The 22611-nt window shown below is 44.2% G+C and overlaps 1 protein-coding gene across 1 annotated transcript in view; it reads left to right on the forward strand.

Annotated features, from left to right (window-relative positions):
• Positions 1-18648, forward strand: part of DCC (DCC netrin 1 receptor) — a 647852-nt gene extending 629204 nt beyond the window's left edge. The window contains exons 28-29 of the mRNA XM_044431047.1: positions 15400-15542; positions 18281-18648. Of these exons, the coding sequence (XP_044286982.1) occupies positions 15400-15542; positions 18281-18370 (233 nt within the window). The 3' untranslated portion in view covers positions 18371-18648. The remainder of the gene's footprint in view (positions 1-15399; positions 15543-18280) is intronic.
• Positions 18649-22611: the final 3963 nt, after the last annotated feature.

Genomic DNA, 22611 nt, shown 5'->3' on the forward strand with positions numbered 1-22611 from the left:
GCCCAGCCTCATGATAAAATTTGGTAGGTCTTGACAGTGTGTTTTACAGACTGATTGTGTTTTAGTAGGAATTGGTGAGAACTGTATTTCAGTTCAGCTTTGATAGGAATGTGCCCAAATTTGGCGAGGCTTCGGCGAATGGGGCGGCATAGAAATTTTCTGAATAAATAAATAAATTCACAGCATTTTCCATACCCAAGTGAAAAAGAATTGGAGATTTTAAAAAATGAAATCTGGGAGAATCTGATGCTGACAGATGGATCTGATCAGTCTCATGGCTTTGAGTATTTAACTTTAAAAATATGGGTTTCCTGCATATTCAGCCATGTTAGTACTAAGCTAGGATTGCAACCTTTTTATTATTGTTGTTTTTTAACTGACAGGCTTCTTATCTTTAAAAACTGTACACCATGATCTTCTCCATGCTGGAAACAGCCATTCCTGTTGAATTTAGCTGACAGAATTGGTTGCAAATTCCATTTCATAGAAACATAGTGAGTCAGAAGGGGTCTTCCAGGCCATCTAGTCTGACCTCTGGCTTCAGCCAGCTCTGCCACATAATGCACAACATGTGGTTGTCCAGCCTTTCCTTGAAACCCTTCACTAATGGGGCCTCCACCACCTCCCATGGAAGCCCATTCCATAACCTAGGGGTCCTAACTATAAGGAAATATTCTCTGACATTCAACCTGAAACCCAGTTCCCTGAGCTTTGCCCCATTGGATCATGCCCTGTCCTCCACCACAGGGTAGAACATGCCATGACCATGTGATGCTCCTTCACATACCTATATATCACTAAAAGATCCCCTGAGTCTCCTCTTCTCCAGGCTGAAAAGACCCAGTTCCCTCATTCTCATCTCATATGGCATCCCCTGTCCCCAATCTGGCTATCATCCTTTCAGTGCAGTTTTGATTTTGATAATTTGCACCATTTGATAATTGCAAATGTACCAACATTTGCAAAGATCTTCACATCCTGAAAGAAAGCACTTGAAGCTTAAAATATTTAAATGCAAGAGAGAAGTAATGGGTTTAGATTCACTCACCTTAAACTTGAACTGAAGCTTTCAGGCAACAACTCAAAATGGCAAGTTACTGGTGAATACATTTCACTGTGCGCTGGGGGCAGCAGTCCTATTGACCCTAGACCTGGGGGTGGGGGCAGAGGATATTTTGGGTTCCCAGATTCAAGGTCAGAAACAGCACTCAGAACTGGAACTTCACAGTCACACAGAGAGAACCATGGTGTCTGTTCCCCAAGGATGTGACACTTTGGAGAGGAGGAGAAGGGGTGTTTGGGGAAATGGAGGAGCCTGGAGCAAAGAAGAAGTGAGGTGAGCTACTCCTGGCTCATCCCTTCCCTCTCCAAGAGGCCCAGCTGGACCATCAAGAGGAGAATGCAGGGGGAGATGATGGGTGGTGAAGTCAGCCCTTCCACAGCCACGTAGGGAAGGCTGCACCATAAGAGCTTAACTTGAATGCAACAGGTGCACAATGCAACATTTTCCCACTTTTCATATAATGCACGGAGGAGGTGGTTTTAAGTGCCCAGATTATATCCACCTGCTCTGTATCCTAAAATTGCTTACAGGCCTGACAAATAGGAATCGCAAACAATGGGGAAGGCTTCCGTGTGTTTTCCCCACCAAACATCCTCTATCCATCATTAATCCTCTTTTGACAACAGACAGAGAAACCTGTGTATCAAAGGGGACCATTTTCCCCCCTGTTCACTGCTGCTGGTGCTATTTCTTAAAATCCAGTGGGTCATCTTTTCATAACAGGGATGTATTCAGCCCAGCTTACCTTAAAAGCAGGCACTTGTTTTGCTATAGGGTATTGACTCAGCAACGGGAACCACAGAATTGCGGCACATGGATTTGCTCCGGAGGAGGAACAAAAGTTGACCACTTGAGATAGCGGGAAGCCAGTGCAGTTGTGCAAAGACAGCACCGTACGTGACCCCATTCACTCCCCCCCACTTGACTTCTAGTCACTGCTCATCCATGAGCACAACAACCTGTGTGTGTGTGTGTGTGTGTGTGTGTGTGTGTGTGTTTATGTATTTTAACACCCAGTTAGAACCTTTTCATTCTCCTGATATTTTAGTTGCTAAATAGAATATTCTGATTTTAAACTGGTTTTTATGGATTGAACAATTGGCTTGCTGTGAACCAGTTGTTACAGTGTTGACCAAGGAATGGAAATCAGAGTTCAGGTTATTGCATAGGGTGGGGACACTGAGGATGCAAGCAGGGCCCTTCCAGAGTATTCCCATTGGATATCCATGTTCTCAGGAATACTCTTTTCCCTATAAAATGACTGTTTCTCAAATTGTTGCTGGTGGCGTTAAAAATGCTTTATTTTTAAAAGAATTCTGCATTCCTTTAATCTCCTTTGCTTAGCAACGTGCTAGTCTATCTGACTCACGCTAAAATATCTGAAGATCGCGTTTGGCTCTTGCAATCCCCATTGGCTGCAGCCAGCTCCTTTGCAAAGCATGGCCACAGACACAGAATAAGTCGTTTTGATGAGTCCTTTTTCAGCCTCGGTGTGAAATGTCTGATAGGGCATGTGTTGCGCTTATTGCATTATAGATCTGACATAAATTCTACAAAGCACTCAAGAATGGATGACAGTTCCCATCCCTTCCTCCACAAGTGAAACATTCCTTTTGAGCAGTGAAAATGATTGTTGGTGCTTTAAACAAGCCAGGGTTAGGTGGCCATTTGTCTTGTATTGCTGTTCTGTGTGTGAGAGGGAAGGAAATGTGACCTCTTAAAAGGGCAGTTTCTTTTTTCCCATGCTACATCACAGATTCATTACTGTAGCCCTTTTGGACTGCCTTGACTTGGTGCAGAAATAAGTGGATTTCTTAAGAATGTAAGACCGACATCACTGGGTCTGAGCAAGAGCACATGTGCTGTGACCTGCTTGATGCTCCTGGGTGCCACAAACAGGACATGACAGGGATGGTTTTCCCCTGCAGTTTATCCCCAGTATCTGCCCTCTGAAGGTATTCTGCTTTTGTACATGGAAGTTCTTCCAGTTTTGCACATCCCCTTCTTGTAGCCACGTACCCCACTCAATTCAACTATTCTGGATCAAGACATTCTCTCACTTCAAGCCCCTCAAAATGTGTGTGGAAAAAGATTCAACAACCATGTTGGAGTGGAAACTGGATAATCTACCCCAAAGGATCCATTTCTTGAACTCCGTCCCTCCTTCCTGTTCTTCTTTCAACCCATGAATCCCCATGGAACTCATGGCGAGCAGCCATGGTACTGTGGCATGGTATCGATGCACACTGGGCCAAAAAAAGAAAATCCAGACGAGGATAAGCTGGAGGCAACGCACCTAGCAGTGGCTGATCAAGAGAGGGATCCTCCGGCTGTGTGGAGAGCGCAGTGGAAATGTGGCCCAGTGAGCCACTGCTATGAAATAGGCAAACTCCATGTTAGGCAGGGGACTGAAAATAAAACTGCCCAGATCATTCTCCCATTAGACAAATCTTTGGTGTGACCCGACTGAGAATATTGTATGTAGTTCTGATCACCACACCTGAAAAAACACATTATAGAGTTGGGAAAAGTGTAGAGAAAGGCAACTAAAATGATCAAAGGGTTGGAGCAACTCCACTGCTAAGAATGGTTACAAGACTGTTTAGCTTAAAGAAAAGAGGAATGAGGGGAGACATGAGGGAGGCGTTCAAAATTAAGTGAGGTATGGAGAAAGAGACATTTTTCTTCCTCTCCAGTAATACCAGCACTCAGCATGATCTCATGAAGCTGATTGGTGAGAGAGTTAAGAAAGATAAAATGAAGTGCTTCTTCACACAGTACGTAGGTGGACGATGGAATTGACTGCCACAGGGAGGCAGTGAAGGCCATCACTTAATGGCGTTACAGGGATTGGACAAATTCATGTACACCTGCTGTTGGGGTACCTGGGCAGGAGGGGGCAGAGGTGCTTATGTCCTGCTCAAGGGATCGTGTGGACAACTGGTTTGCCTCTGTGTGGATGGAGTGCTGGACTGGAAGGACCATTGGTCTGACCCAGCAGGGTTTTTTCCATGTTGTAACTCTGGATAGACCTCTCCTGTGTCACCTCAATATTAGTTATCTTCAAGGACTGAAGGTGGCATCTCATTATCTCATTCTAAGGACATCATCTACAGCAGATATGTTAGAGTTCGGTCAATGCTGAAATATGTTGAAGATATCGTACATCACATGTGGGCTGTTTGTGGATGCCCTACCATGCCCCACACAGGCTGTCCTGCCACCAATGCTGAAGGGCTGCTTCCAAAATTGCACCACCCCAAGCCTTCTCATTTAAACCCACCATGCTCTCCACTCAAATCACATACCTCCCACTCAGCCCTGCTGGGGAAATGCTGAAGAGCAAGCTGATCCGAGCACTCCTTACTTGTTCCCAGCACCGGAGCATCTGCAAGAGAGTAACGGCATGGGATCCCAGCTTGCAGGAAAGGGAGGCTTAAGCTTCCCCAACGCTACATCTGTGGTTATGAAGAAAGGGCGTGTGCCTCTGTATGGAAGAGACTGGAAGCGGGGAGGCTGTGTGTGCATGGGGGGAAGTAGAGAGGGAGAGTGGACACACGTGCTCAAAGTGAGGCAGGAGAGGGGAGGGTGGCTTGGACTCCCTGCTCATGTACTGAATATCGTTCTGCAAGGTGGTGGTGGTGGTTGTTAGTTGTGGAGTCATGTCCGACCCATCACGACCCCATGGTCAACATTTCTCCAGGCTCTCCTGTCCTCCACCATCCCCCAGAGTACACCCAAGCCCACACCCACTGCCCCAGTGACCCCATCCAGCCACCTCATCCTCTGCCATCCCCTTCTTCTCTTGCCGTCAATTGTTCCCAGCATTAGGCTCTTCTCCAGGGAGTCCTTCCTTCTCATTAGCTGGCCAAAGTATTTGAGTTTCATCTTCAATACCTGGCCTTCTAAAGAGCAGGCAGGGTTGATCTTCTCTAGGACTGACCGGTTTGATCTCCTTGCAGTCCAAGGGACTCGCAGGAGTCTCCTCCAGCACCACAATTCAAAGGCCTCAATTCTTTGGCGCTCAGCCTTCCTTATGGTCCAGCTTTCACAGCCACACATTGCAAGCAAGGTGGTAGCCACCAGTAAAAAGTGGTGGAAAATATTCAAAGAAAAATGGCATTCTTTTTCTATGGCTTGGGAAAAAGAGGAGCCTTGGGAAGCTCAGCTCTGCCTCCAAGCAGAACACGCTGTTGCTGTTTTTGCACCAGTTCCCAGGGAGCAGCCTTTACAGGGCTCTTTAGGGCTGAATCCCCCTTTAGTGAACTCTCTTTCCACATCATCTTCTGCTCATTTAAATTTTTATTAAAAATGGCGAGTACTGTCTCCCTCTTCTCTGCCCTCCTCATACGTCTTTTCCAGATCATCTTACCTGTAGCTCTGGAGGCAAATTGCCTGAGCAAGAACCCATTCTCTAACCATCAGCTCCCATTAAGAGAATTTCAGGCCACTGCCTCTGACTGATAGCCAGCGGTCAGGATACAAAAGGATATTCTGTCAACAACTCTAACACTAAATAGAAGAAGAATCAAAATTCACTTTTGTTCAGCCTGGCACAGCTCAGTGTATGTGCTCCAATTATATGAGAAAACTCAATACTGGTCTTTTCTTCCACCTCCCTGTCACCAAGTGTCATGGTAACATTCGATCCTGCGGCTGTGGAACAAAGGAGACGACTTTACTAATTTGGGGCAAGGCAGTTGGCACGTGAGATCCTTCAAAGTGGCTCACCATGTACTTTCAAAGAGCACTTTGATGTTGAATAGGATAGAACAGTGGCCATTCTTCCATGAGTAGTGGAGTTCGGTCCATGTGCAGAAGGCTTCCAACCCATCAGATTGGAAGTGGGGGAGAAGGAAATCATTTTTTTCCTTCCTGCTCTCCTCTGTTTGCCCCACTCCAAGGGAAAGAGCCATCACACACAGTTTGGAAGACAGTCAAGTCAACTTGCTAGTGCTGTTCACTACAGCTTTTGAGGAAGGCTTTCTAACCCTGTTCAACAAGAAGTGCCTCCTAAAGTAAGCAAAGGTATGAGCTCTGCTCACTTGCTTCCATCTAGGAGAGAGCATGTGTTGCTCATTGCCCAGGCGAAGAAGTGGGAGAAAGCAACTCATCAAGTGATGATACAATGAAGCAGGTGAAGCAGGAAGCCGATACAACAAGTGCTCTATCACCTCCAGTAACTGGAAGCGAGTGGGGTTGTTCTTATTATCCAACAGAAGGAATCTAGTTACAAGCCTAGAGAGAGGTCCTCAACTGCCTTTTACTGGTTTTCCATTTACACTTGTTACCTCGAAGTACCAGGTGCTCTCACTCGGGAGATCTCTGTATTTATGATTCTGCTCTTGTCACAGTGCAGACCTGGGATGCATGCAAGCCTGAACCAGCTGCCTTTCCCTATGATGAGTCCCGCCATCTAGCCCTGTGCAGTCTTATCTGGCTGCTGCTGGTTCTTCAAGGACTTGGGCAGATGGCTTTCTCAGCTCTGCTGTTTAGGATCATTTACCTGGGAATGCCCTAGAGAGAACCCAGGTCCTTTGAATGCAAGGTGCAATGCTCATTTTATTTATTTAGAATATTTATAAGCTGTCCTTTCGCAGATCCTCAGGATGGCTTACATAAATAAATAAGAATAGTAGTATAAAACATAATACAAATAAGCTTGCAGCTTATCAAGATGCTTCCTATACCTGCTCCACAACCAGACTGCCAAGTGGCGCATCAGTGTGATTTTATGGTGCAGTTCATTGGTGCCTGAATGATGGAAATGTTCACCCCATGCAAACGATACTGCAGCGGCTGTTTATTTGCACCCAGGCTATGGAAGGAGTGAAAAGCACACATCTGTTGGGGGCTCTGCTTGTTTGCACACTGATGTGAACTGCCACTCGGCTATTAGAGCAAGCATTGGCTAATATGCACAAGAAGGCCTTCCAGTAATAATAAGCTAGCTAGAATTTGCACCTGGCAGCCATATATCGTCAAGCTAATGAGCTAATGAAATGTGTAATAACCCTATGGAGGAAATAAAACTCCTGCTGTGCCTATGGAGTGCAACATCTGATCAGCACCACCACCACCTCCTTGCCTTCTAACCAGGGTGAAGCTTCCCCACCTCCCATGCAGAGGCCTATGTGCTGCTTTGAACCACTTTGAAATGACCTAATAGATTGGCATGCTTCAGGGCCCAGTGCTGCTCTCACGATGAATTTTCAAATTGGCCTTATTGAGTTTACTCTCCGCTCCAACCTTCCACACATGGGCCTTTTTGTCTTGTTTTGCTCTCCTTTTCATTGAGAGAACTATTGAATTAGCCTTCTGTTTTCAAGAAAAGGAACTCTTTGACCAATTTAATCAATTGCATCCTGTAAACACCATCCAAAGAACAGTGCAGCTAGTCCTGGAGTGATACCAGAATTTAGGCTGGGGATGCATCAAAGCAAAACAGCTCTCTGAAATTCTTTCATACAAGCAAATGCAAGGCAGTTTCAGAGTGGGTTGTGCTGTGCTGTTTGGGAGTTTGGGGAGGGGCTGCGTGATATAATAATCCTGATCCAAACCATACATGATGTGTATAAACTGCTCAGTGCAGCTGATGCCATCCAGCCTTCCAGTGTAGCAAGAGCAGTAAGAGGTGTGCAGAGGAGGGGATGCTAAAGTGGAATGAAGTTTCCAATCAAGGGTGATCCCAAAACTTTGCTGGGTATCTGCCAAGCAACAACAGCCAGCTGTGTCAACCTGGTGGGCTACACTCTCTCCAGTTATGTGTAAGACACTAGGGAAGACAACAACAGGAGTTGCAGTGACAATGCATTCTACCATACAGTGACAGTCCCCGTGCGTTCTGCCATGTGGCATTGTGGCCTGACCTTTGGGGAGCTTTCGTTTGACCCTGCAGCTGGCCAGAGGGCAGTATGAAATCTTTGAGAAGGTGGTAGCAGCAGGAATCAGAAGGCCCAAGGGATCCATAAGGCCACATCTGGCCCTGTAAAGCTGCTGGCTTAAACCCGGCTCTGCAGTCTGAGCCATGGACTGGCTCCATTTCTTCTGAAGTGCCTGCTGCCAGGTCTGTATCTGCTGACTTTATGTGGTGCTTCTTGGAGGGGGTCAGATTGCTCCTGTCCAGGCCATTCTCTTCATTGTTATGATGGCTATCTTGGCAGGAAGGGTCCCAGCTTCTTGCTCCCAACCTAAGCTGAAACACCTGGAAATCAGCTCTCTGAGGAACCTGAAGGTGCCATCTCAGCTTGTGTGAGATGAAGCATATGCCAGATCAAATGTACCATGTAAGAAACCCACATGCCCCTTCTGTTTTTGATTGGGAGCCAGCATGAGAAATTGGGAGAGGACCCAGAGAATTGTTAGAACCCTCTATCAGCAGTGAATAAGAAGTCCCCCTACTTCCCAGTATTTACTTCTTTATTTACATCTCATTTGTGATTTTTACGCAGGTAGGAGCTTTAATTGTTACCTGTTGCAAATCCCAATCAAAAGGCAGGGGCGGAAGCCTTAATTGCCAATTTGGTTTCTCATTAGCAATGCCCAAATGGAACCATCTGCCTTTATGCAGAACAGAAGCTCTTTAAGGCACAGTTGCATCAATTAATGAGTTACATAGGAGTTGATTTTCTCTTTCCCACCTCCACCATGGGACTCACAGGTGTAAATATTCCAGGCAGACATTATCAAACTTCTTTTTGTCATATATTTTATGTGTCAGACCTAAATGGATTTTGAATGGCTTGTTTGTTTGGGATGGGACAGCAGGGAGAAGGGAGTCCAGTAATTTGTTTTGTATTAGTTTAATTAATAATGCTACATAAATGTGAAGAATTAAACGAAGTATGGGTAATTAACATAAAACAATGGAGTTGAAGAATGCATCCCACTTGTGTTGCCAGTGCCATCTATGTGTGCTTGTTGATCCCAGTCTAACCAAATGGGATGCAGTTGTAGGCTTTTCACCCACGTGAAAGGTCCCATCCATCCATCAACTGGTGCTGTGGGTGCAAAGCTTCACTGCACAGATCTCTATGTATAGCCAAGACAGGGTTGTATAAATGAAAGGCACCATATACATAAATCGATCAATCAATATGTTGGGGGTCAGATGAAGGCCTACTCCCTTCTTCCACTGTGCATTTCAGTTACTGTGCTATAGCTTTTAGTTTTTCGAAGCCTTTTCATGGACCTCGGTTACTTAGCACAGGGAAATGCATGCACTGATCTGCTCACAAACACAGGTCCTTCTTGCAGTTAACTATTTGTGAGTGGAAGCTACCTTCCTTGCTGCACGGAGGTAAACATAATCAGCCTCCCATCCAAAATGCACACAACTGCTTTTTCAAGTTCTCATGCCACTTTTCTTTTGCAATGAAACTCTCCAATTTGATTTTCTTTACCCCGACCCTACAATTTCCTACTGTGACATATTTCCTTCCTGAACCGGAGAATCTTAGAAGTGATGCTACAGGGTTAGGGTATCAAACTCAAGCTGTGAAATCTAGCGCTCCTGGTGCCCCAAGCTAGTCCTCTGGGGTTCCCTGGGCAGCCATTCCTCCTTCCCCTTGCACCAGCCATTCCCTCCTGCCACCAACAGTTCGGTGGGATCTTTCCCATCCTAACACTTGAAATGCTTCCCCAAAGGGTCATTTTCTGGGAGTACAAGCTTTAAGCCAGAAGGCACTGTTCTCACTAACGCTTTTGTTATTTGCTTTTGTTTTCAGTAGCCCTGAAAACCTGAACGTGTCCCTGTAATATCTGCTTTTTATTTTTTAGAAAAACTCACATGAGCTATATATGAACAGGCAGCCAATTCTGCATTAGATTTTTTTAAAGCTTTCCAGAAGGCTGAACCCCCAATTCCAGCTTGAAACTTCTCTCTCTTCATGCAAAGTCAACTGCTCTTAGCTTTATCCCCAAGCTGGAGAAGTGTCTCTTTCTCCAGGTTTTGATGTGCCTCCATTTCCAAAATGACCAAGAGACTCTGCCCCACACCTGAGATATCAGGAGATGAGAAACAGCATGGTGTAATGGTTGGAGCACTGGATGATGACTCAAGAGAACTGAGTTCTCCTCCCCACCTGGTCCTGAAGCTCACTTAGTGACTCTGGGCCAGGAATCACCTCTCAGCCTAACCTACCTCACAGGGTTGTTATGAGGATGTCATGGTCTGGAGGAGGAAGATTATTCAGTAAGCTCTCTTGGGTTCTTCACAAAAGAAGAAAGGAAAGATAGGAATGTCGTGCTGCAAAAGTGATGCATTGCCAGCTTTGGCATCTCCTGTTGCTGCTCCCATTGAGGAAACGTCACTCCATCAACCTGGACAGGCAGGCAGCTTCACAAAAGGATCGTCTGTCAGCAGCCTTCGTCCCGTGTAGCTGCAGGCTGGTGATATTCCACTGGACGTGTGTTTTCTGAAGTTTGATTGCTTTTTGGATTAAAGCTCAGCTGAGATAGCTTTGCTTCTACAGGGAGCCTGACTGCAAAGGCAACCCAAGAAAACACTGACAGCTGTAATATATTTGGGGCACCGGTGCATTTATTTTTCTTACGGCTATGCCAACATTTATCCAAAAGATTTTCTGACACATTCTCTCCCCCCGCCCCCATGTGATTGAAGAATTTCACTCTGCTCCTGGAGAATATTTACCATGTGTGAATGTTAGGTGTAACTGTGGACCCAATTTAACATGATGTCATATAACTTTATTGTCGAAAGAACTGCACTGGCTTCTAACCCTTCCACTTCTTCTCTCTTAGCCAGTTGCTTCATTCATCTACCACTGAGAAACTAACCATAAGCAGAACCTTGGTAGATAATGCTTCAATTGGAGGTATTTGTGATGGCTAATTGGTATTCCCAGGATCCAGCATGACAACCTTCTGAAATACCTAGTTGCTGTGAAGGAGAGATAGTGTTGCATTTCCATACTGCTTTTGGGCACTTGCTTGGCCACCACAGTTCTGAACTAAGTAGGCCTTTGGTCTGAAGTGTGTAAAACTCCTTGGGTTCCTTGCAGGAAAAAAGCTGAGATATGCATATAATGAATGAACATTGAGGTTCTTCTTAAGTCAAGGATGGCTGTTCTGACATGACACTCAGACCATGCCATGATTCATCTGGGAGAGAATGGAATGGGAGTGGACTTGGAAGGAGTCTATAAGGCCATCGAGTCCAACCTCCTGTGCCGCTTCCACATGTGGTTACCCATCCAGCTGCAGCCCTGTGTCTTTCCTGCTTAGCAAAGGTGATGCAACAGGCTAGCTTGATGAATAGCTATGCATGTAGGGGGCTATGATGGTGGAGATTTCTGCCTTTACACCTCAATCCTCCCAGCTGCCACAGTAGCTTCCTCTCCCAAGGTTGGCTTCACAACCTCAGGAGGGGAGGAAATGACTGCGATGGAAGTGGGCAAGTGGAAAGGGAGTCACCATGGATCTATCATCCCCACCCTGAGCAAGGTAGGTAAACGAGAGGGGCTCAGAAGCCTGTCTGGTGACTGGAGGACAATGAAGCTATAGCTGAATCCGACATTTCTTCTACCCTGCTGCAAGTGTCTTGGGATGGAAGCCTCTGAGACTGGAGCCCTCCCTCTGGAGAATCGGGCTCTTAGAGAACTAAAATGTCTTCAAGCAGTCCTAGCTAAACACACTTTCTTGACTCTCCTCCTCCTCCTTTAAATGGAACTTGGATCATGCTGTTTTTTAAAAAGCGTTATCATCGAGAGATGAGTGTGCTTTCTGTTCTTTCTTTGAGGTTCTAGGAAGTTCAGAAAAACCAGTTATTAAAGAAGTCATTTATTACAGTGAAGATAGCAAAGCGATTGTATCTTTTGAAGAATTTATTTAAGTCTCCCTTTCTTAAGCGATTCCTTTTTCATTTCAGTTAGACTTGTATTATCAAAGGGATCCAGGCATGCTGAGAATGTCTGAGTTCCTTTTTGTCTTACATTTTCTTATGGAAAGGTATTTATAACTGATAGAGTGCAATGCAGCACTCTAATTTGGAAGACCCTCTACTCTTGCTTTGAATATTTTTGAACATTTGCCAAAGTAGCTTCTCAATGCTTTTGCATGGAAGGAAAATTTACATTAATGTATAAAACCAGTTCTTAGTAATGGGGAAAAAAAATCCTAAGAGAAGTTCAGTATGAATATTAAGTATTTTCTTAGCATTCTTTCTTTTTGCTTTTGAAAAAGTTGTTTATAATGTGAAATATGACAAATTGTCAAAATTTATTAAGAGTATGACTCATAGACAACAAGGGCATGTGTAATATAGGCCACTGATAATATAGCAACTTCAGAGAAGAAAATTGGAGTGGAGTTTCTCCCTCAAATGCATACTCAGCTCCACTGCAGAAAATTCCATGGCAGTGTCCTCTCCTGAGAAAAGAAAGAAATTGACATGCCCATTGCACGCAAGTGGGCAGGGAAAACAGAGGCCAAGGATCCACAGGATCCTGAAGCCCCAAAGCACCTGTCCTGACTGACAGCAAGGTAGGTGTGGTATCATTTATTGATTTTATTTCTATGTCAATCAATAGCCAAATCTTTCTGAGTAGTTCATGGCAATTCATAAAATACAGTATAAAATACAAACCACAGTAAAAGAAAAAGAAAAAAAGCATCGCATTCAATTCAAGATTCATTTTGGATGCCAGGAAGTACTTCCTGAGGTTAGGACCACAAGGGTATGGAATGGGCTTCCATGGGAGGTGGTTGAAGCCCCATCGGTGAGGGTGTTCTAGGATAGGCTGGGCATTTATTTATCTGTTTATTTTAAACATTTATATGCCACCCGATTGTGCCACAGCAGCTCTGGATGGCTCACAACCATAAGATAAAGTAGAGTAAAAGCACAATTAAAACCAGAACACATTAAAAATAATAAAAATACAAGCAAAAAAACCAAACCAAAACAAAGGTCTATGGCATTAGTTATTAAAAATAAAGGAAGGACTTCACCTGGCACCAAAAAGAAAGTAAGGAAGGTGCCAGGTGAATCTCCTTGGGGAGAGCATTCCAGATACGGGGAGCAGCTGCTGGACTGGCCTTCTCGTTTTGCTGGTGCATGTACCTTCTTACTATTCTCTTGCTTCGCAATCCAAAATGGGCACTCACTCTTGCTCAGCCTGCCTCTCACTCACACAGCAAGAGAAAAAAATGATCTTTAGGAAAGCACTGGGCCAGCAAGCTGCTTGGTGCCATTATCCGCTTCCCACAGAGCACTGGGACTACGTGGCCTCACATGTCCGGACATGCCTCCATTCTAGCATCTTCCAGATGGAAGAAGTTGCAGCTGCTTGACCAACTCTTTCATTCGCTTGTGTGGGGAGAACAGGGCATATTAATCTGGAGAGAGAGAGAGAGAGAGAGAGAGAGAGAGAGAGAGAGAGAGAGAGAGAAGAAAACAGGTTGGATATCTCCTCAGAAAACTTCACCTTGTGTCAACCACGTAACTCTTCTGCCCATCCCAGCTACAATTTAGAGCACTTTGATCCCAGTTTAATTGCCATACCTTCCCTCAGAGCAGTTTGGTCCATTTGGAAGAGTGCAAGGAACCATTTCTGAGACATCCTTGTTGACCAAGCAAAGAGGGAAGGCCAAGACCTCAATATTTTCACCAGGGCTGGCAGGATACGCTTCTTGTCAGTCACAGAAGCCCATATTGCGCAACCTTTCTGTTGTGCCTGAAGAGCCCGTGCGTGGCCACATCTTTGAAAAATCAAGCTTTCAGTCTGGGAGATGGAGGTATTGGGAGAAGAGATGTAAAACCTCCATGCCCTAAATGGCTTAGGTCCTGGAGCACCTAAAAGAGCACCTTTTTCACCTGTATGCCTGCCCGCCCCTTGAGATCTGAGGCAGAGGCCCTTCTCTGGGAGCCCTCCTTGAAGGAGATTAGGAGGGTAGCTACCTGGAGAAGCTACCTTTTTCGGAGGTGGCGCCCCGACTTTGGAACTTTGGAACATGCTCCCCAGGGAGGTTAACTTTGGAACATGCTCCCCAGGGAGGTTAACCTGGCCCTGTTGCTTTATTCTTTTTCCATGTCAGGCAAAACTCTTTTTATTTTCCCAACATTTTAAAACTTAATTGGTTTTATCTTTGATTTTATCATTAATGATCAGATGTGGTGTGTTGTTTGCTGGTATGTTGCTTTCTGTTTTTTCTTTGTAATTGGTACAGAGACTGTGGACAGCATATAAAAACTTTAAATACGTAATAATCGAATGCCTCTCTTCCAATTCCAGGTGGGGGCTCCTAATTATGGAGCTACTGTAGTTAACTTATTAGAGCTCTTTGAGTCTGGTGGTTGTTTGCCATTTTGGATTGGAAAGGAAAGGTGGCTGTCAATGACAGATGTCAAATGTGTGGCCATTTTCCACCCATCCCCTGCCAAAAATAATATTTTGGGGAAATCAGAGGTGGTACCTACCAGCCTAATGCTATTCTAGGAACACTAGGAAGATAACTGGTTTCCCTCTTTGCAAATGGAGCTCTGGAGGGCTATGGGGTCAATTTCCTTCAGTGCTGCTCTGTGGCTTGATGCTCACAAAACTGTAATCCTGGCTTTCAGTATTCCAACTTGCAAGAGTAATTTAAGATTGCAATTGTAACCAGTCAAAAACTAGACACGCATATCTCCTTCACTAGTGCTGCATCACAACCTTTACAATCCATTGAGATCTGCTTTTAAGAACTATTTATTTATTTGCATACTGTCCCACAAGTGAAGTTTGCAACAATTCACCCCTGCATCTCTTTTCCAATTGGCCTCCCCATTTTATTCTCTCCTTAGAAGACACACAAAACCCAGAGCCTTCCGAAAGCAATGTAGCAGTGCTAGTTTGAGAGAGGGCTCACAATTAGGGGACACACCAGCATTTGGGGGGAAAGCAATGTATTTGTCACCCAACTTCATGGACATGGCCCATTTAAATGCATTTGTATCCAATGGATTTCTGTTGGAAAGGTCTGGGCACATACTTAGCTCCTCCACTGCAATCAGGGAAACTTTTAAAAGTACAGAATGTTAGCTGGATTGTGCCCCAAATTTACTTACTCGCTTCCTGGTAAGCCTGCGATATGAGCTTTATTCCATGATCTTCCTTGGATCTTATGCTACCTGGGTTTGGTATAATCCTTTTGTTTCATTTTATTAGAGTTATGCTGAGCATTTAAGGTGGGACCAATGTAAGCCAATGAGTGGATAAGACACAGTGCATTGAAGTCCCGCTTTATTCTCTTGCTGTTTCTGCCCTCTTGCACGCATGACTCACGTGACAATATTGCCCATTTGGTACTGTTCCCTGATTTGCCTGTTCTTATTTCAGCACCCAACCTTCCTAAGCCTCAGGTTAAGACAGCATCACTTGGACTGGCTGGAAAAGCAAGATCCCCCCTGCTTCCTGTTTCAGTACCGACAGCGCCAGAAGCCTCAGAAGAGGGCCACAAACAGACAGAGGATCCTGCTAATGTAAGAACGAGTTTAGAATCCTAAGCAAAAGCCGCTGGCTTGGGAATGTTACACCTCTAGTCTCATGCAAGGACTGAAAAATCTATCAAATTCCATTTCACTCCATTTCTCGTTGCCCCTGATTTAGACCATTCCATCCCATTTCCATGCCAGTTTGTGCATTTTCTGTAATCTACGTGAAAATGTATATGTATTTTGTGTACCTTTCTCAGAAGGTGCATATTTTGTGTGCATTTTGTACAAATTATTACAATTATATACATTTTTGCAGGCAAATCCCCCTGAATAAAGCATTATTCTCTGCAGTTCTTCTATTTCTGTGCATTTCCTGGATTATATGATTTTTGTATGCATCTGTCAATGTGCAAACCCTGTCTGCACACTTTCAAAATGCATGGACCAAGTTCATGTATGAATTAAGGTAGTGAAAATTTAAGAATTTCTGTCCCATTCTTAGTATCACTCCAGTTGGATGCACATGGACAAGTAAAGTTGCTAAAGCAGAAAGTATTGGAGAAGCATGGTTCTCATCACAAAGAGCAGCTCCATTTCTCCTCTTCCTCCTCATTCTCTTCTTCCTCCACATAGTGATGTCACCCATTTGTCATTACCTGGTTTGGAATATGAATTTAGAGAGACAGACTCAGGGATAACACAGCACCTTTTCCCAAGGTTTGAGATTTCCTTGGCTTGCCCACCATTTCCATAAAAAAAAATGCCATAGACAAAAACTAGGTTAAAATGTTGTGTTTACGCAAAAAGGGCCTGCCTTTCTTATTCTCATGCACCAAAAGTAGGAATCTTCCCAGTTCAGCTTTTGGATTTGGGGTTTCTGCACTGTTTTATTTCCCTGTCTGGCTGCCCTCAGAGCTCTTGCTCCAGCAGTGGATTGCAAGCACCATGATTTAGAAGCTCTTTTCTGCAAGTCAGAGCAACACTTGAAACAAATGGTAATTGAAATGAACAGGAAACACAATAGACGGCTCACCGGTGGACAGAATCCATTACTGCACGATGCCATCCAGGGCAGTCCTTAGATTATTGTAGCCCCTTCTTCGTCTCTGAATGGTTTCAGGCCTTGGTGGACCGATCTGTGTGGAGAAGATAAGGCAGGCGAGGGCCCAGCAATTGGAAAGAGACAGGAAATTAAAACAACCGTTTTGGTGGAAGTGACTGGTATAAGGAGCTGTTGACTGCGGAACATTTCAGCTCTAAATATCTTATTTTGTAACAGCCGGATGCATTATTTCCCAAGTGGGTCACTGTTCAAGTTTAGTAGGAGTGGAAGCACTTAGAAAAGATAATGGAAGAGAAGCCAACAGAGCTCTTCAGGGCGTCAGAGTTCAGGCTTTCAGTACCACTCAACCTCTATGGGCATACAAAAGGCAATGCAGTTTTAGCACTTGTTATTACCTTACCCCCCAGCTTTTTTCAAATAATGCATTTCCCTGTTCAAACTACATAAATAAGGACACATTATTTATAGAACATCCTCTTCAAGCTCTCCTAATTGACACTCTTGATACTTTGCCTACAGAGTCAATATAATCCCATTTTAAACACCTCCTGAAAGGTGACTTTTAGAACTAGGAAGACGGAGAAAGAAGAGAAAAGAAAGGACCAGTTTGGTTCTGGAAGGAAAGTTTGAGCATCACAGGGGGTCTGAGCCTGGCAAAGGGCGCACTTAAGCAACACAAGAGAAGGCTCAGATGCCCCTAAATGAAAGATGGGATCCTCTAACTGAAGTGTAACTTGTGGAGGAGGGATGTAGCTGAGCTCAAGCGATGAACTAGAAAGTTAGTGTCAGCAGTCTTTCTTTTGTGACAAACTCACTAGGTAACCTACCTTTTGCTTTGCAGGTGGTAGGTAGCCACAGATCCTGCTTTCTTCAAAAAGTTTGGTATCCCTTTCAAACAAAATATTTAAACTGCTACATTAAAAAAAGAAATATGTTAAGGCCCTACCCTGTGTTAGCTGTTGTTTTTGCAGACTTCTTTAAAGTGTGTTGTTGCAACTGTTTTCATTGCTATACTATCCCTTAGCTGAAGTTCTCTGGGTGCTTTACCACAATCAGTAAAACCAAGACAATAAATTGCAATAAAAGTATAACAAATACATAAAAGTATTATTACCCTTACATGAGTCCATTGAAGAGTGAGTAGAGCTTCAGGTCTGCAGATGCCAGGCACAAAAGGAATGGCAAGGTGCATCTCTTCTGCAGCACTGAAGGGTTCTGTTTGCAGAGCTGTCCTCCATTCTGTGTTTGTCTTTTTTCATTTGGTTTGTGGTTTAGTTTCATGGGTGGTCCAAAACATCTGTTCTCAGTGTGCCACCCCACTTGCCGAATCCCTTTCTTCCCATGCTAGCATCCTTCCCCGAAGTTTTCTGGGAAAGAAGGATGATGCTGGTCAGGGTTCCATTGCTGCACCAGTGCCACCAAGTCCCTGCCTTAAAAACCTGTTTTAAAAAAGGAAGGGGAAGGGAGGGAAGGTTTTGTTTTGTTTTTTTTAAAGAAGAGGTAAGAAGTGTGTCCATGCACACATCCGCCATTCTAAGTTCCTCCTCTTCCGTCCCCTGGCTTTTCATCTCAGGGGTTTGCCTGAAACTGCCGCTCCAAATTCAGGCAAAGCACCCAAACCAAACCAAAGGTAACATGTCCTTTTAATTTCCTCCTCTTGGATGGAACTGCATACAAGCAAAAGCAAATCAGATGAAATGACTGATCCCTTTCTCTGCAGGTATATGAACAGGATGATCTGAGTGAACAGATGGCTAGTTTGGAGGGGCTAATGAAGCAGCTTAATGCCATCACAGGCTCAGCCTTCTGAAAGCTCTGGATGGATCAAAGGATGGAGGGACCCAGGAACATTGCAGGATACCAGCGTCTCACACACATAACCACCCAAAGTCTGTGTCTGCCATGGAGTCAAGCAACGCATCATCGAGGCTCAGTTCTCAGGAGGCATCTCACCACCTCTATGAGTTCACAGTCATCAAGCAGCAGTCTGAAACAGAGGAAAGATGAGCTCCTGGAAGCCAGGAAGAAGATGTCTGCCTAAGACCAGTGCCTCCTGGTGGCTGATGATATTATGCGTAAGGCCTGCTTCACACATTGTCCTGTTAGTGGCCACCGGTGGCTGTCAATGGCCCACGTTGGCACCCGTCTGCCTGAGAGAGCCACTGATTCTCTGTCTACCCTGAATTTCAGGGTGGAAGAGAAATTGCTCCAGCAAAGTTTCTAAGAATGTTTGAAGGAAACCAAACCTTCCCCTGTCTTTCCATATAGATCATCTACTGTGGATGCTACCAGGATTTCTCACTGGTAGCATCCACACAAGGTCACCCATTACAAGCTCTGCTGAAATTTTGATGGTCTTACTCTGTGCCTTCACTTCTGCTCTTGCCTCTGTGAAGAAGGATGGCCCCATGGTGGGGATGGTTGCTGCAGCAGAGGAGACCCATGGGCTGGGCACTCATGTAAGATGTCTGTCCATTAATGCCAAGGAACCTGAGCAAAGGGTTTCCCATCCCTGTCGCTTCCCTGCATTAAGGGAAACCTGCAATGAGCACTCATGAAAGAGCAGTTTGGGATTAATTCTTTTGCTGGCCCCTGCTGCAGACCTTCCCTACAAATGTTTGGCATTGTCCCCATTCACAAAGGTGGCTTTGCAAAAGGCAGCAAGGGGTGGATGATCAGGGGAAAGAACTGACAGAGGACTTCTCTGATGCATCAGCATAACCAATTCTGCAAACTTTGGTGGGGGAGACTGCAGAACTCTGATTGTTCTCCAAGTAATCTCTGAAAGGCTTAGGGAAAAAACTGAAGCAATGATGTGCTGGGGGTGGGTGAGCATTTTGTTTTGCTTCAGGCTTGTTAGGTTAATTTGCTACAAAAGATTGGGGGTGGGAGCAAAAGAAAAATAAGTTTTTTCAAAAAATGGAATGTGGGAGAAACGAAACTTGGCAGATTTATTCTGCTAGTCCTGGGCTTTGAGAGTTCAGGTCTTTGGGGAAACCTAAGGACACCTATGTCTGTGGGCTCCCTATTGGTTGCAGCTTTTATTCTGAGCTTCCTAGGAACCTCCATGGTGTTGAACTCCATTCCCACAATAGGTTCACCACCCTGGAGCATCATGAAATTACAAAGCTCAGAATGAAAACACCAATAGACAAGGAGACTCACTGACACAGGAGCCAACCTCACCCAGTAGCTCTTAAAAATCTGGGTTTGAATCTCTGTACACTGAACTTTGTTAGTGATGAATTATGAATGCTCTCTCTTATTCTGAGATGCTCCTTATCTTTAGCTATGAGAACATTCTGCCTGTTTGATTTTTCTGGTGCAGATGGGTAGGAATTTTGCTTCAGGTCATGTTGATATTTACTCAAAGTTGCTCATCTTTGGGGAAAAAAATCTTCAATTTTTTAAATGAATGCTGCAGTTACCCTCCACCCAGTCCCTGTTAAATCTGGAGTGGAGGAGTAACTTGTCCATCACTAGCAGGAACTGGATTTCCCCTCCCTCCAAAAGGAAGCCAGAAGCAAAACTGGAATTTCTTGCTCAAGCAAAACACTAGAGAAATATCAAAGTAAGTTAAAAGATTTTCAATAAAGTTAGCAGATTGTCTCCACTTTTTCATATCCATCACCCATGTAGTCAGATGTACTGGAGAAAAGAAATCCTTGAGGTTTAAGCTAATTTTACCCATGATGATTTGCTTCTGGTTTGGCTAAATTTGGCCTGTGCCGTATGGGTGTGACTTCGCATAAAGCAAGTGTAAGACTGAGCAAGAAAGCAACCCCATGGCTCAGGCTCCCAAGCACGTCCACAGCACCAGGATGATATGTGAAGTGGGCCTAAAAGGACAGGCGTGTCTTGCTCAAGAGGTTTGTCGTATTTTCGGTAGCACACACAAGCGTACTCTCACACATCACAGAAATAATATGTGGACTATAACTCCTTTTTCATAATTGCAGTGCAAAGGAATCACCGCAGAGCACCAAAGGGTTGGATGTACTCTCAACAGCACAAAAATGGCAATCATGCTCATTAAAAAAAATGGTTTCAAGCACTCACCTTGCACAAGTGCTGGGGTCAATGATAACAGGAAGCTGTGCACTTAGCAGTTTTGGCCAATCTGCCCATGGTGAAAATATGGCAAAGAGAAGCTAGGAGCAGGGGGAAAAGTTTATCTGCATCAGCAGCCTGCTGCCAGCCTCCATATCCAACTAAAACCAGCTCTAATAATATGCAAGCATTGTGCCATAAGCTAGGAACACGGGCACGTGTGCTGATTTCAGTGCCATGCTAGGCAACCTTCAGCAGCAACACAATGGGGCGAACAATCACCACTCTGGCCCTTCTCTGGTTCATCCAGATGCCCTGCAAGATGGCTCAATTTGATGCAGAATGCAACCAAGGCCAACTCTGCAACGTACAGGAAATGCTGAGCTTGATATCATTAAGCAATCTAGATCTTAAGACTTTTCACACAAAGGAAATCTATCATAGGGTAATAGAACTAGTCCCATGTCCTTAAGGCATGGAATTCGCCAACACTGCTGGGTCCTTGAACCCAGAGCAAATGTTTACACACAGAGTGCCAGGGGTAAAACAATGGGGAGGGGAAGGGTGGGGAAGAAATCCTTCTGTAAAAAATTCATATTTGCAACAGCCAGTGGAGAAAAGGACAAAAAATGGTCAGCATCATTTACTTCTGGATACCGGTTGTGAAATAGGAATGTCGGAGAAATTCATTAATATTTGAAATATTGATGATAATGTTTTGCTTGCAACCCCCAATGTGGAAGTGCAGCCACAATTTAGTTGTTGGGGGAAGCTGACATGTTTTCAAGTTTGCAATCACATTCCAAAATGAGTCCTTTTGGAAAAATGTGCCATTTTCATATTTAAAAGAACACTTACGTTTGCGAACAAAAATGATGCAAAACAAGCATCCGAGTAGGAAAAGGAGAATCTCTACTATCTCAGAAATCATTCATTCACCCATCCCTACAGTGGTGGCAAATGATGCCTTTTCAAATATTAGGTCCTCTCCAGCATTCTGGCTTCTTGTTACCATGTTTATTCATTGACATCCATAACTGGTGACTTGAACAAATATTGTGTGCTTGCTTCCCATTGCTGAAATTCCTGCATTCATTCAGAGTTAATCCCTGTTTTTGCAGGCAAATCACCAAAAGGGGGACTAAATTTGCATATTTATCAGTTATGAGGCTGCAAAAAAATTGAATGAGAAGGTTTCAGCTGAGTTATTACATTTAGCACTGCCTTTGATTTCAAGCTTGAGTGGGTCATAATTTTAAAAGAACATGGAAGGGAGAAAGGATCTTTTCATCCTAATTGCTCTTTTTATTAGGAAGGTAATTATATGTGAATTCCTGAATAAAATATTTGGAATAAAATCGCACAGTATCAGAAGTAAAAAGGGGGGGGGGATGGCATGATTAAAAAAAAAACCAGTTCCAAGTTGGACAGGAGATCAGAGGTTGAAGAGAGAACTCAAATGCTTCATTAGAAATGCTACAATATTTGTGAAAGCGTTCCCATCAAATAATGCTGTTTATTCAATTTATCCTGGGATTTTAATTCAACACTTCCTAATAACAAGGCAGCCTTATTTAGTATGGGAGGTTGAGGTTTTAATGTTCTGACCAACTGAGGATAGCACCCAACTGCATCCAATTTCATTGATGCTGCTCAATTCAATGACCTGCAATAACAAGAAAGTTTGGCAACTGAAAGAAAGAAAAAAGAGATAGAGAGAGGGACTCCTCCCAGAATTTTGAGTAGGCTCATAATGTCAGGTCCTACTGTTATGTTACTAGAACAAAATAAGATGCTCAGTTTAGCTGCTCTCAGCCAAAGAAAGACAGGAGAATCTGACAGTGCGCGGCTATTGCAAGTGCTATTGATGGTACACCAGTGTTATCTCATACTTGAGCACAAAATCAACAGCTTTGCTAATGTGCTGAGCTTCTTGGGAAACTTGTCATGCTGGGAAGTGAGCTTGATGCTGTGTGAGCAGATTGGTTCATGCAAATGCCA

This window comes from Varanus komodoensis, unplaced genomic scaffold (assembly GCF_004798865.1).
Source record: "Varanus komodoensis strain SLA01 unplaced genomic scaffold, ASM479886v1 scaffold22, whole genome shotgun sequence".
NCBI classification, from domain to species: domain Eukaryota; kingdom Metazoa; phylum Chordata; class Lepidosauria; order Squamata; family Varanidae; genus Varanus; species Varanus komodoensis.